General features: G+C 49.8%; 1 protein-coding gene across 5 annotated transcripts in view; it reads right to left on the bottom strand.

The window, feature by feature from the left end:
• The window catches only part of Sfxn5 (sideroflexin 5), a 116,382-nt gene that overhangs the window by 18,600 nt on the left and 84,375 nt on the right, over nucleotides 1-13,407 (bottom strand). For 4 of the 5 annotated variants that reach the window (XM_055617625.1, XM_055617626.1, XM_055617624.1 and 1 more), the window contains 2 exons: nucleotides 6,087-6,202; nucleotides 3,942-4,027 (listed from right to left, as the gene is read on the bottom strand). In XM_055617625.1, coding sequence (XP_055473600.1) covers nucleotides 3,942-4,027; nucleotides 6,087-6,202 — 202 coding nt within the window. The remainder of the gene's footprint in view (nucleotides 1-3,941; nucleotides 4,028-6,086; nucleotides 6,203-13,407) is intronic. The other variant, XM_055617628.1, reaches the window with a different exon arrangement.

The raw sequence follows: 13,407 nt of genomic DNA, 5'->3' as shown, positions 1-13,407 counted from the left end.
AATGCAAAGGTCAGCCAGCTCAGCAGCAGGTAAGTGTACATCCCCATTGCCAGTATCGCCACTACCTGCATAAAGAACGCGCAGTCCTGACAGTACACTTGCCGCCTTGCCTTTCTTGGCTGGCCCAGACCCCATGCTCTGTGTGAATGCTGAATTAAGGCTAGGTTGAATTAGTGGGGTTGGCATAGGAGGTCTTCCAAGGAAAAAGAGGAGCAAGACAAAGGTGACAAACCCAAGGTCAACTCCCAGGGGACCGGCATCCCATTATCCCTCCACTCCAAGGGCTCATGGCTTCCTCTGGTGTCACACAGGGGTTGGAATGAGGCCAACACCAGCCCTGTGAAGCTTGTAGCTCTGATCAGCTGCTCATATCTGGGACTCAAGGCTGTCTTCCTGGTCTGGCAGCAGTTCTCCTAAGGTGTAGGCTTCCTGGAGACAGAGCCATGAGGGTCACCTCCGTCAGGGAAAGGTGACAGGTCCTCTGGGACTTCTAGAAGTAACACTGGAAAAACTTCCATCCATGAAGATAGTGGCCTCCACTCCTCTCAGAGGAGGCTGGCTGAAGTCCCTCGCGGGCAGGTGGATGCAGGGAGCCCCGGGGCTGCAACCTTTGGGAAGCCTGAGGGCCCCCAAGAGAGAACACAGCAGGATGGGGGAGGGGAGAAGAGGGAAATGGCAGGCAGGGATTGGAAAGGCAGCTGGAGGAGTTAAAATATGCAGATGGAGAGATGTGCGAATGCCTGGAAAAAGGAAAGACCCGGATCACAGGCAGTGAAGAGCTGGGGGAGCGGACTCGGGGATCTGCCATGAGTAGGGCCCAGACCTCCAACCAGCTTCCACCTACCCACGTTCACGTTTCCAGTGTATCCCGGGCTAGGGTTGCAAGACTAGAGCCTTTCTGTCCCTACACGGACACCTGCATCTGGGCTGATGGATTAAATCTGCAGAGCCCCCAGCCCTGGATCTGAACCCAGCTTCCTGGCTGGTAGGGGCTGCAGGGAAGGTATGAGGTTTGGGGTTTGTGTATGCTGGCAGGTGCTTCCAGCATAGGTGGAAGCCCTTTACTTCACACTTCAGGACAATGGGGCACACAGAGTTTCTCTCCACCTCTAATCAGAGTTTGGAGGCCCAGGCTCCAGACTTCAGCGCTCCTGCTGGCTAGGATAGACTGAGGCCAGAGGCAAGCAAGGCGGGTCCCACCCGGCTGCCACACAACAGCTGGTCCCCCCCATTGCTGTGCATTCCTTCAGCACTTGCTGTGCAGCCCTACTTGGCACTCCATTAATTTGCAAGTCAGCTGCTTTGTAAGTGTGCTTTTGTCTTTTCTCCCTAGCTGTCCAGACTTCCTCGCACAACCTGGCTGGAGAGGGTGGGGGCTGCCCCCTTCCCATTAGCCCTGAAATTTTGCATCAAGGAACTCTGGACAGTAGAGCTGCCTACCCCACTGGCAAAACAGATGTAGTGTTGACTAATGCCAAGCCTGAGAGAGCAAGAAGACAAAAGGGCAGTGTCCTCATTTTCTATGTGGAAACTGAGGCTGGAAAAGTATACCTCCATACTAGAAGTCTCAGCTGGCACTGCTCCAGCGCCCTGCCTCTCCTGTCATCCAGTCCTGTGGTTTTACAGTGGGTGTGAGATTAATAAGTCTTTGAGTATGCAAACTGAGTCTTATCCATCTTAGTATTCCTGAGGGAGCTAGGACTGGATTTTTCTTCTCCCTCAAAAACCATCCCAGGAACCCCAGGAAAGGATCAACTATTTAGTAGGCTGCATGGGGTCCCTACCACTGACTTCTCATTTTCTGCCCTGGAGCTTCCTTGGTTCCTGGGTTGAAGCAAGCCATGACACACTCCAGAGACTAGGTTGGGGAGGGCTCAGAGCCCAGATAATCTCCATGCCACCTCCCATAACTCCTAAAACAAAATTTAAGCCTACAAAGCAACAGCATGCCAACCCTCCTTCAACTTTTTGCAAACTCAGTTCCTGTGCAAATGGGGAAGGCACAGGCACAGATCCTGTTCCAGCAAATTCATGCCGATAGGCCTCAGGCGGGCCTTGGCTGAACCAGCTTTCTATTCTGCATGTAGTTCTCAAGTACCTGCATACTGTGTTGAGGATGCTGGGTGCTCAGACAGGGAGGAGGGCTGGAGCTTTAGCTGTGCTCCTACTGTCTGCAATGGATTAGCCTAGTTTATCGAAGCAAGCCACATTCTCTGGGGCCATAAAACCCATAGCCAAGGGCTCCTTTGTGAAACCAGCCAGGGCAAATGAGACTCCATTCTCTTTCAGCAGCTTTCCTGAGCCTTAGGGGATGAGTTTGCAGCAAAATCTGCGGCTTGGCTGACTTCCACTGTCCTTTGATGCCTGGGTATATATATAAGAAAACTCTTTTGCCCAATCTTCCAGGCGAGGGCTGTGTCCTCCCACACTTGTGCAAATGACAGGTGACTACTCAGCGTTCAGTGAGCACATGCCACATTTCCCCACCCCAGGCTTCAGCACTGTAGACAGCAGTGCCCTCTTTACCTGGCTCAGGTCCACAAGTCTGTACTTGCAGTCACTGCTGTTTGGGGACAGCCTCAGTTCAGGAAAATTGTCCTCCTCAAATTTATTTTGTTGTTGTTGTTGTTGTTTATTTGTTGTAAGTTTCCATACTTAATTAATTTTCTTTTTTTCTCCCCTTCCCTTCTCTTCCCTCCTTTCTTAATGTGTTTTTAAAATAGGGTCTCACACTGTAGCCCAGGCTGGAATTCACTATATAGCCTAGGCTACCTTCAAACTCATGGCAATCCTCCTGTTTCAGTCTTCTGAGTTCTGGGTACTGTCTCAGTTCCAGATGAACAATGTTTAATCTCAATGCTTAGACACAAAGGCTCTGACCATTCTGGGACCATTCTGGTCTTTCCTTTGGGCCCAGAGGGCCCTCCTCTGTTTGCCCCAATGAGCAATGATCCTAAAGGCTCCCCACAAGGCTGGTGCCCAAGAGAGAGGGGTGACTGCCTACTCATCAACATACGCATGCAGCAGCCAGGCTCCCACGTCCTCCCACATCCCTGCATCCTCCCACAGGACCCTTCCTTGTCCCTCACCAGGCCTCCTAGGCCTCCACAGGTGGATGGACCCTAGTTCTTCTCTCCTTCTCTGTTCAGCCATTCCTAGCTGCACCCCAGTCTTCACACTCACCAATAAATAAACAGAAGCCCCCTATCATCAGTATTGTGGTACCCCTATGCTATATGGACAGTGACAGGACAAATAGTTGTCCTTTGATCATCTTCTGAGGGACCCAGGGAGGTTACTATTATTCCAGTTTTGCTTTAATTAATTTTTTAAAAGACAGGTGGCCTGGGAGTCATTATGTAGATCAGGCTGGCCTTGAACTCACAGAGATACATAAGCCTCTGCCTCCTAAGTGCTTAAGGCACATGCCACTTCCAGCCCCTCCCCCCTTTTTTTTGACACAATCTTAGCAATGTAGCTCAGGTTGGCCAAAATTCACTATGTACCCCATGTTATCTCAAACTCACGGCAATCCTGCCTCAGCTTCTGGAAGGCAAGAGTGAGCCATGGTCAGATTACATTGACCTCATTTTATAAGTAGAGGCTCAGGGAGTTGCCTGACAAATCTAGGCTTCCTGTCTCAGACTGTCTTCACAATAGTGTGGGACTTCTCACTAACAGAGTGTGTGTACCTGCGCACACACACTCACAGGGTCACACAGACTCCCACGCAAACTGCCAGGGCAGAACCATGTTTATCCATAGGTGATCTGGTAGCCTTGAGCACCAGCCAGTTTGCATAAGAAAAGTCATGAGTTTCAACACCAATGCCCAGCACAGCAGAAACACACCAGGTAGGCTGCCATGGCTTTTCCCCTTTGCCTCAGGTCCCATGGGTCCCCACTCCCCGGCACCCACTCTGTTCCCACAGACTGACTTACTTCTCCAGCATGGACATGACGATTGGGGGAAGCACCAGGATGGGCATAGGAAGAACCACGCGTGTCAGTGCTGTCTCCAGCAGGGCCTAAGGATGGGAACAGGCTAGGGTGAGAGGGAGGCTCAGGGCTGGGAACAGCCACGAGGGAAGCAAATCCCACCCAGAGTCTGAGGTGTGTGCACTGCTGTTCAGCACATCTGGCAGCCCGGGCAGCAGCAGTACGTCCGGAGCTGGGTTCCAGACAGCAGACAGTACTGCCCACCTTCACCAACAAGTGTTTGGAAAGAGCAGATGCTCCGCACGGGGGAAAGGGTAGCAGAGGGCAGCCTTCCCAACCTGGAACATGCAAGAATCAGGGGTTGGGGGAACAGCACACACAGAGGACCACACAGAGGACCTAAGATGCTGTCAAAGCAAAGCCAGAAGAAATTTCTGGGGCCTGCGGGGCTAGGGAGGTTCCCAGGCTAGATAAAGATGTGGGTTACTTTAAAAAAAAAAAAATACATCCCTTAAAGACAAAGATCTGTAGTCTTTCATCTCCTGGCTCCAAGTCTTTTTTACTTTTTCTCTCTATATTCCCAGACTGGCCTTGAACTATGTACCTAAGGATGATCTTGACTTACCTTTGCCTCCTAAGTGCTGATATTACAGGCATGAGCCACCACCCCTGGACTTATGTGGTTCTGGGGTCAAGATTTTGTGTGTGCTAGGTAAGTACCCTACCAAAAGAGCTATACTCCCCAGACCCCATGAGCCTTAGTGAGAAAAGGTCAGCTCCATAAAGGGCACACGCTTTGGCTGACTGAGCATGCTCAGAATCCAATGAAGATCTGCCCTGCAGTTTGCTCGGGGCTCCCTGGGATCCTGGGAGTCATACTCTAAGGCCCTGCTAAGTGGCACTTTGTGTTTGGATAGCCAAGGCAGAGAGTCCCTTTGAATCATGGGCTCCTTCCCTTAAAGGAATGCCCAGGAGTGGCTCATAACTCACAGATTGCCACATCTTTCCAAGGTGAGAGAGACAGGCCAAGAGAAAAGTCTGGGGCTGAAGAGGAGCTTGGTGACCTACCTGGATAGCCTGTAGGAAGGGTTGTCACCTCTGCTCTTCTCTTAGGGTACCATGAAAGGGTGGGGCTTGGATAGAGGGGGGCAGATTTCCTCTAGTGATGGACTGCGGCTGAAAGTTTCACTCAGAAACTTGAACCTTTTATAGTAATCCCCAGGAAGGACCAGGAGAAGGTCTTTCCAGGCTCCAGAACAGCTGTGGGCAGGATGTAAATGCCTAGAGCTAGGGCAGGGAAAAAGTCATGCTGCTGCCATGGCATCCAGCGCTGGCCCCTTACATGATCCAAATGAGCCCTGGCTTCCCCTGAGATGCATGAAGAAGGAAGAGAAGAGCAGAGGCTTATCAACATCACAGGGCTAATCAGTGCCCTGCGGGAACTGCTGAGTGATAGAGACTGGAACATGGGTGATAGATACACTGTCCCCTCATGCCTGACCCATTGTTTGGTTCTCACCACTGACAGGATAGAGTCCAGGACAGCAGGACAAGCACCCAGCCGCCATCATCAGGAAGGCTGGAAAGCACAGGACATGTGTGCTGGTGTGTGTGTGAGCTACAGTGGGCAGTGCTAGTGAAGAGGACCTTATAAGGAACCATTTTCAGGGGCCACAGCATCTTCCACAGCCTGAAGCCCCAGCACTCACAGCCTTCCTGCTCCCAGCAAGGTAGCAGCCCACATACCACTGCCCACAGCTTCCCATTCACAGCCCACAGGGTGGCGAAGGCCCAGAGCATAGAGAGAAAGCCCTGGGGAGGCTCCTCTGCCCTCTCCAATTAACACCTCAGAGGAAGAGCTTGATCCTGAGGGGCTGGGATAAAAAAATGGGAACATTTCATAGTGTAGACGAGAAGAGAAAGGCTGGAGAACAGTGAGAGACCATCTAGGAGAATAAGCCTTCCAGGGAACAGACATTGAGGCCTAGGGCTCACACAGATGGGACATGAGAGCTGGAATGAGAAGGAGGAGGAAACAGCTAGAAAAGCAAACCAACGGTCTGTAAGCAGAAGACCTCCAGAAATGCACAGGCTGTGTACAAGAACACCAGTCCATCCCTAATGGGACTTAGCCCCTGGGAAACTCACGTGTCTGGCTGCAATCTTTGAGGAGCCCACAAGGTTGCCATCAGTATCCAGGACATCAATTCCTTCCTCTAGCTCCCCATACCGCATCAGGACCACATTGCAAATATTGGCACTGGCTGGAGAGAGAGAAATGCAGAGAGGGGTAGTGAGGCATGGTGGCTTCCTATCTGGCTCCACCCTCAAGCCAGGGCTCCCGACCCCCAAGAGTTCTGAGAAATCAGAATTATGGAGTCCTCTGTGATGCTTTCAGCCTGGAGAAAGATGCCAAAGACCCATGGAGACCAGAGAAGCATAGACTAAATGAACTGGGTGGAAACATGGTGAAGGCTTTGGGAGCTGCCACCTAAAGAGGGCGCTGCTCACTCTCTTCTAGGGTGGGTTTCCAGGCAGGGTGAAGCAGGTGTGCAAGCAGAGAGCTCTCTGGCCCTGAGATACATCCCCCCACCCCCGGCAGCTGATGGCCCACCACATGCAACTCAGTCCCTTGGGCCATAATATGCTTTTAAAGGCCACTCCCTATATTCCACTTTGAGTGTCTCAGTAGAGCAAACCAAGAGATTTCCATCCACAACAGCAGGTGTCAGAGCAGACCTTGGTGCTTGCCCAGCATTGATCCCTCATCACATGAACAGAACACAAGCTCAGAGAGCAAGGGTGACTTAGCCGGAGTCACACAGCCAAGGGAAGCAGAGTGGAAAGGCTGTGGTGCCTGAACGCCAGGTACCCAGAGTTGGGGACGGGAAGAGCAAGTAGAGTTCTTCCAGTGGTGTGTTGCTCCACTTGGCCACACCTCTCCCTAGTCTTAGCTGAGCTCTTGCGAACCTATGGTTGACAGGAGGCTCCTGCATCCTTAGATACACACTTGATGAAAGTGGCTGTACAGTTGCTCTGCTCTCCTTAACAGGGACTCGCAGGCCAGGCCCATGGTGGAGCACTGATATAGATCCGGCCTCAAGTCCTCCAGCCCCGCTTCACGATGGAAATGGGGAGACTTGGGGGTGGTAGGTGGGTGGTGGGAAACGGGGGGGTGACAAAAGCAGAGCCTGCCTGCTCTACTCCTCCCCCCAAAGCGCCTTGCTGTGTTTAAAGTTTTAATTTTTGCTAATTAATGTCAATTAATTTTGTATAATGAGTGTTTAATTTTGGGGAGTGTGTGAGCCTGGGAGCGACTGCAGTTCTGGGCTGTGAACGCTGATTAGCATCAACACCTGCTGCTTCCCCCTCTCCAGTGGGGGGGCACCCGGGTTTGGGGAGCTGGAGGGCGGTGGGGCTCAGTGGGCAAGTGAAGTGGGAGGGAGCCCACAGATGCTCCTGGGACCCGAGCCAATGTCTGGGGAGCCCAGAGTGCAGGGTGCTCACAGCTGGGGGACAGGGTTCTGCAGGTGAGGGCTGGTGTAGACTGGGGGGGGGGGAGGTTCTCTGAGGCTTGCTCTCCTTTTGCAATAAAGTGAGGGAAGTGGAATAAGCCGAGGCGAAGACCAGGAGGCAGTGCAGGCTTTGGAGAGGGAAAGCAGGAGAGCAAACAAGCTCTGAAATGTATTTCGAGCACATATGCTATCTTTGAGCGTCTCCACTGTTTCCACACGAGGCTGATCAACGCTCACCATGGCAGACCTTCTGTGGCAAGGACTCAAGTCTCATGGCTCCTGTCCTCACAATATACATCTCTACCTATCTAAGTAGTGGCTTCCAACCAGGGGTAACATAGAGAGATTATTATTATTATAGTTTGGGGTGGGGATGTTACTGGCACGTGGCTCGTAGAGATAGCTGATGCTTTGAAACACAGCTTCTGTGGAATGATACTATAATGCAGAGGGCGTTCCCACAAGGGATTACCCGGCCACCAATGCCAATAGCACAGTGACAGAGAAACTCACATCCTGGTTTGTTTGAGATGGGGTCTCCCTATGGAGCCCAAGCCATTCTCAAACTGGAAATTCTCCTGCCTCATCCTCCAGAATGCAGCTCCACAATGGCTGAGCAATCCTTACCTTAACCACCTCCAAAGGCAGAATTGGGAAGGTGGATCTCAGATAACAACTTGGGGCAGCCAGGAAGGCCATGGGAGATGGGGCAAGGCGCCCAAGTTTGGAGGCATCTGGCTTTGGGATTCATTCTAGGCTTTGCCTCTCTGCTCCATCTCAAGTCTCAAAGGTGAGTTCCTGATAGATCCAGAACGCCCAGGACCCAAACAGGCCTTTTAGGTTGGCCTCAGGAAGCAGCTCCTGGCCTCTGTCAGTGACCTGCCCTCTAGTGGCCACAGGAATACTCTGCAACCCCTCTGGCCCTTGGGCTCCCAGGCCCTGAGTTCTCAAAAGACAGGAGAACATCATTGGGTGGCAAACTTGGGTTTTCTCTCAGGGAGGAGGATGCCCTCTGGCAGCACTGTTTCTGACAGGATTTGCAGGACTTTGGGCCCTAAGCAGGAGACAGAGAGCGCTGTCCCTGCCGGGCATTCCCAGTACTGCACTTAGGGTCTCCAGGAGCTCTCAGGGCACAGGCTACCCTCAGTATGAATGTATGAATGCCAGCCTCTGCACCCACCCAGTCAGGGAGGCAGAAGGACACTCAAATCACTAGAGCCTCCACTGTGTGTGTTTATACAGGATAGGTTAGGGGGGTGATGAGAGAGGGGAGGCAAGCCTTAAAGGTGCTTGTGGGCCATCCCCAGGAGCAGGGTGGCAATTCACTTTCTTCCAGTTTCCAACTGTGGATGTAAGGACAGCAGGACAGAGAAGAACCTCAGTTCAAACACAGAACCCATGTAAGAATATATATACACATATGTACATATGGATATGGCCAGGAGTGGTGATGTGGGCCTGAGATTCTAACACCCCAGAGGGAGGCAGAGCAGAAGCAGGAGGACTGTAAGTTCAAGGACATCCTCAGCTACAAATTGAGTTCCAAGCCAGCCTTGGCTATATGAGGTCTTGTTTCAAACACCACCAACCCCCCCCCAAAAAAAAAAATCACAAAAGAAAGTGAGGCCCAGCCTCCTCTGTTCCCTCAGCAAGTTTCTCCAGGATGCTACCAGGGAGCAATGGCCCTGTCGCTTAAGCTGACTGGATAAAGGGGGGGGGGTACCCAATGTCAAAGTAAAAGCAACCACCAGCCCCTACGAGGGACAGCATTCTTTGCGATGGCTGGCTATGCAGATAACACATGCCTTGCAGTCTTCTCCGTTGATCCTGTAGTGGTTGTGAGCCCTACTAGAAATCATTCCCAGTAACAAGCAAGGAGGGTGCGTGCCCCGTGCAGGGACTGCACTTTTACCACCTCAGCTAGACTGTGTCATTCTGCCATTCCCCCTGAGACCTGCCCAGATCGCTCCTGTCTCTATCCTGTTCCAGGGAGAGAGAGACAGACAGAGAGAGAGGAGAGGAGGGAAGGAGGAGAGGAGGGACAGAAGGAGGGAGGGAGGGAGGGAGGGAGAGAATAAATGTATGGGTCTCCCTTTTGACACACCAACAGATCTATCATCGACAATATGAGCAGGTTAATTAAGCAGTCTATTAGTGATAATGTTACAAAAACTGGCACATTTTCAACTCAGATCGACACCATTCAATACTCAGGCATGACTGACATCAGAGCAGCAATACCGAGAGACATCATGAAATGGGGGGGGTGCAATGATGATAAAACCATGCTCTTGACTGCCACAGATGTTCTTGCATGGACACACTGCCATGCAAAACCACACCGATAATGAAGCGCTGATGAGGCAGCATCCGGAGTAGACGGGACAGTGAAACAGAAAGAGCAGAGGGGAAGTGTGGGACATTCTTGGTAGCCCACCTCTGAGCCTGCACAGAACAGACAAGAGATCAATGGGGCCTGGGCAAGCAGCACACACCTGTGTCAGAAGCTGGCCATTGGGGAGGCAGGTGCCTCGGCCTACGCAGAAGGAGGCCTATTCAGACACAGTCATGAAGAACCCCAGGCCGCCGACTTGGGGGAAGATAAAATCCCCAAACCCCTCAACTCTGAGCTGCATTTGTCCACATCTTAATATCCTAAAGTTATGATGTGTGGGCTGGAGCGACAGTTGCACAAGGTTCTGAGTTCAAGGCCCAGAAACCAAGTACAAGGTGTGGTGGTATATGCCTGAAATCCCAGTGCTAAGAAGGTGGAGACAGGAGGATGCCTGGGGCTTGCTGGCCAGTCTTGCTAACCTAATACACCAACAGTAGGTGTCAATGAGATACTCTGATTCAATATACAAGCTATGGGCATGTGAGATAGCTCAGAGGGTACAGGCAGATGCCAACCAAGGCCATCTGAGTTCAGTGCCTGGAGTTTCCATGGTGGAAGGAGAGAACCAACTCCTACAGGTTGTCCTCGGGCCTCCACACAGGTGCTGTGGCAGAAGAGTGTGCAACACACACGCACACGCACGCAATCAGATTGGCTGTCAGGGTGCAAGGGAACTTTACCTGCTGCCCAGCATAGCTGACAGGACCATGTGAATTTAAGCACGGTAAGAGGGTCGCTTCATTCAGTTGTCACCTCAGCTGACCACAGCAATCCACACAGAACTTGAGCTCAAACTTAGATTCCTAATTGTTGCCTGAAACATCTTTTTTAAAACTTACACTATAATGGTGCACGGACATGAAAAAGTTATTGTACATGCAGAAGATCGTCTGCCAGATACCAGGCAATGCAATTAAAGGCAGTAGAAATTGCCAAACCATAGATAGCTACCCTAAAGAAATGCTTGCCCATATGCACAAAGAGACATTTACAAGGATGTTAATTATAGTGCTGTTTGTAAGAGCAAATAATTAGAAACAAGCTAAATGTCCACCATTAGGGAACTCACACTGGATGCTCTCCAGAACAAATCACGGTATGAAGAAAACAACCGAGGGCAGACGGGTAACTGTGTCGAGCTCTGTCACTGAGAGAGCCAAGCACGTATGTACATAAGCACACAGGTAATCTTTTGGAAGACACCTGTCTCCTAGAGCTGCCCATGGAGGGAAGAATGCAATTTGAGACTTAGGGCCTGTTTTGAGAGACTTCTGTTTTCTACAGTAAATGTTCCTATATTGGTTAAATTATACAGTGGGAATGCAATTATGTTTTATTTACCTAAAAAGCCATCTTAGAAATATAGAAGCCTCCAGGTGTAGTGACGCTAGGTTTTAATCCCAGCACTTGGGAGGCAGAGGCAGATGCCAATGCAGAGGCAGGAGGATGTTTGGAGCTTGAGGCCAGCCTGGTCCTATATAACCAAGTTCCAGGCCAGCCAGGGATACATAGTGAAACCCTGTCTCACAAAGAAAAGCAGAAAAAAAATGTTAAATAAAATAATAATAATTAAAAAAAAATAAGGCAGTTAGGATCTATTTTTAATCCACATTATGCATGAGAAGCTGGGAAAATATACTGATTAAATATGATACACACGTCTGCTTATATGACTCTACGGAGGATGAAGGTGATTGAATAGCTATCAAGGAGCTATTTCACCCCCAAAAAATTAACCCAGAAGACTTCCTTTGCCAGTGGTTAGAAAGAGACCATGGCTCAGAGCCTTGCTAGTGAGGAATGACTTTGGGGATACTGTGAAAGGTCTCCTCCCATCTAAGGGTACCAGATAAGTCAGAGCCTTTTGTTCTCTGGGCACAATAAGTAGGGCGGGCTGTGACATTTGGAGATGCTGCTGCCGCCTTGACAAGGGGAGAGGAGTGTGAAGAAACTCAGGGACAGTGGGAAGAGATGATGTGGAAGGGCCGCAGGGCTGGGGTCTCATCAGAGCGCAGTAAGTTATTGTATCGCTTAAGCGACTGTTGATTGCCACCCCAAATGTCCATACAGAATAAAGAGCTTTAAAAATTATCAAGAAAAGGAGCTAAGGAAACACTCAGCTGCCCAAGCGCTTGTCAGTAGGACCTGAGACGCAGCCCAGAACTCATGGAAAAAGCACAGGTGCTATGAGCTTGTGATCTCAGAGATCACACAGAAACAGGTGAACCCTGGGACTTACCACCCGCTGGCCATGTAGCCTAGTTAGTGAACATGGGGAGGCCAGAGGTTTAAAAAAAAAAAAAAAAAAAAAAAAAGAGTGCTAGAGAATTGGCTCAGCAGTTAAGAGCACTTACTGCTCTTGCAGAGGACCTGAGTTCAGTTCCCAGCACCCACATTTGATTAGCTTACCCCCATCTGTAACTCCACCTCCCAGCAGATCCAACCCCTACCCCTCAGCTAGCACTGCACTCATGTGCAGTGTGTGTGTGTGTGTGTGTGTGTGTGTACATACACACACTGTCTTAGTCACAGTTCTATAGCTGTAAAGGGACTCCATGACGAAGGCAACTCTTATAAAAGACAGTATCTAGCCAGGGGCTGGCTCACAGTTTCAGAGGGTTAGTCCATCATCATCATGGTGGGAAGCATGGCTGCGTACAGGAAGGTGCCAGAGCAGTAGCCAAGAGCTTTAGATTCTGATCCACAGGCAAAGAGGGAGATAGAAAGACACTGGGCCTGGCTTAGACTTTTGAAACCCTAAAGCCCACCCCCAGTGACACACGTCCTCTAAGAAGGACACACCTCCTAATCCTTCCAAATAGTTCATCAGTAGGGACCAAGCAAGCAAATATATGAGCCTACGTGGCCATGTTCATTCAAACAACACACACACACACACACACACACACACACACACACACAGATAATTGCACACAAAAAGGTGGATGGAGCCCAAAGAAGAATACTTAAGGCTGACCTCTGGCCTCTACATGTACATGGATACACACACACACACACACACACACACACACACACACACACATTAAGAAAAAGACCCAGTAGTCAAAAATCACAGAAAAAATGTAAAACTAAGAGTTTTATGAAATGAAATATAAAAAACCTGATAAACATGAACTCAATCTTATGAATAGTCAAAGACAGACTTCTGAATCTAAGAAAAAAAATCAATTTGCAAGAGCTCTTTATATTTTGGAAAGTAATCCTCATTGGTCAAACAGTTTGCAAATGGCTGTTGCTGGACTGTGGCCTTGTCCTCCCACTTTGTGGATGGTATTGTCTATCACACAGTTTAATATGTCTTCAAATAAGCAATCCTCCCCTCTCATAGGACGTTCTATGACATTAAGAAACTCTACCATTGTTCATCTATATTTTCTTTTAAAAATTTAAAATGTTTGCTTTTCACATTTAGATCTTTACCTTATTTTTTTTTTTATATTTCTTCTATCTGAAGACCCAAATGCCTAAGAAAATTAAGAAAATTCTCAACTATACTAGGAATTGAAAGGGAAAATAAGTCAGTGAAAATGAGGAACAG

The sequence above is a fragment of the Psammomys obesus genome, unplaced genomic scaffold, assembly GCF_907164565.1.
Source record: "Psammomys obesus unplaced genomic scaffold, mPsaObe1.curated_primary_1811, whole genome shotgun sequence".
Classification (NCBI taxonomy): Eukaryota; Metazoa; Chordata; class Mammalia; order Rodentia; family Muridae; genus Psammomys; species Psammomys obesus.
This window is presented reverse-complemented; position numbering and strand designations above follow the sequence as displayed.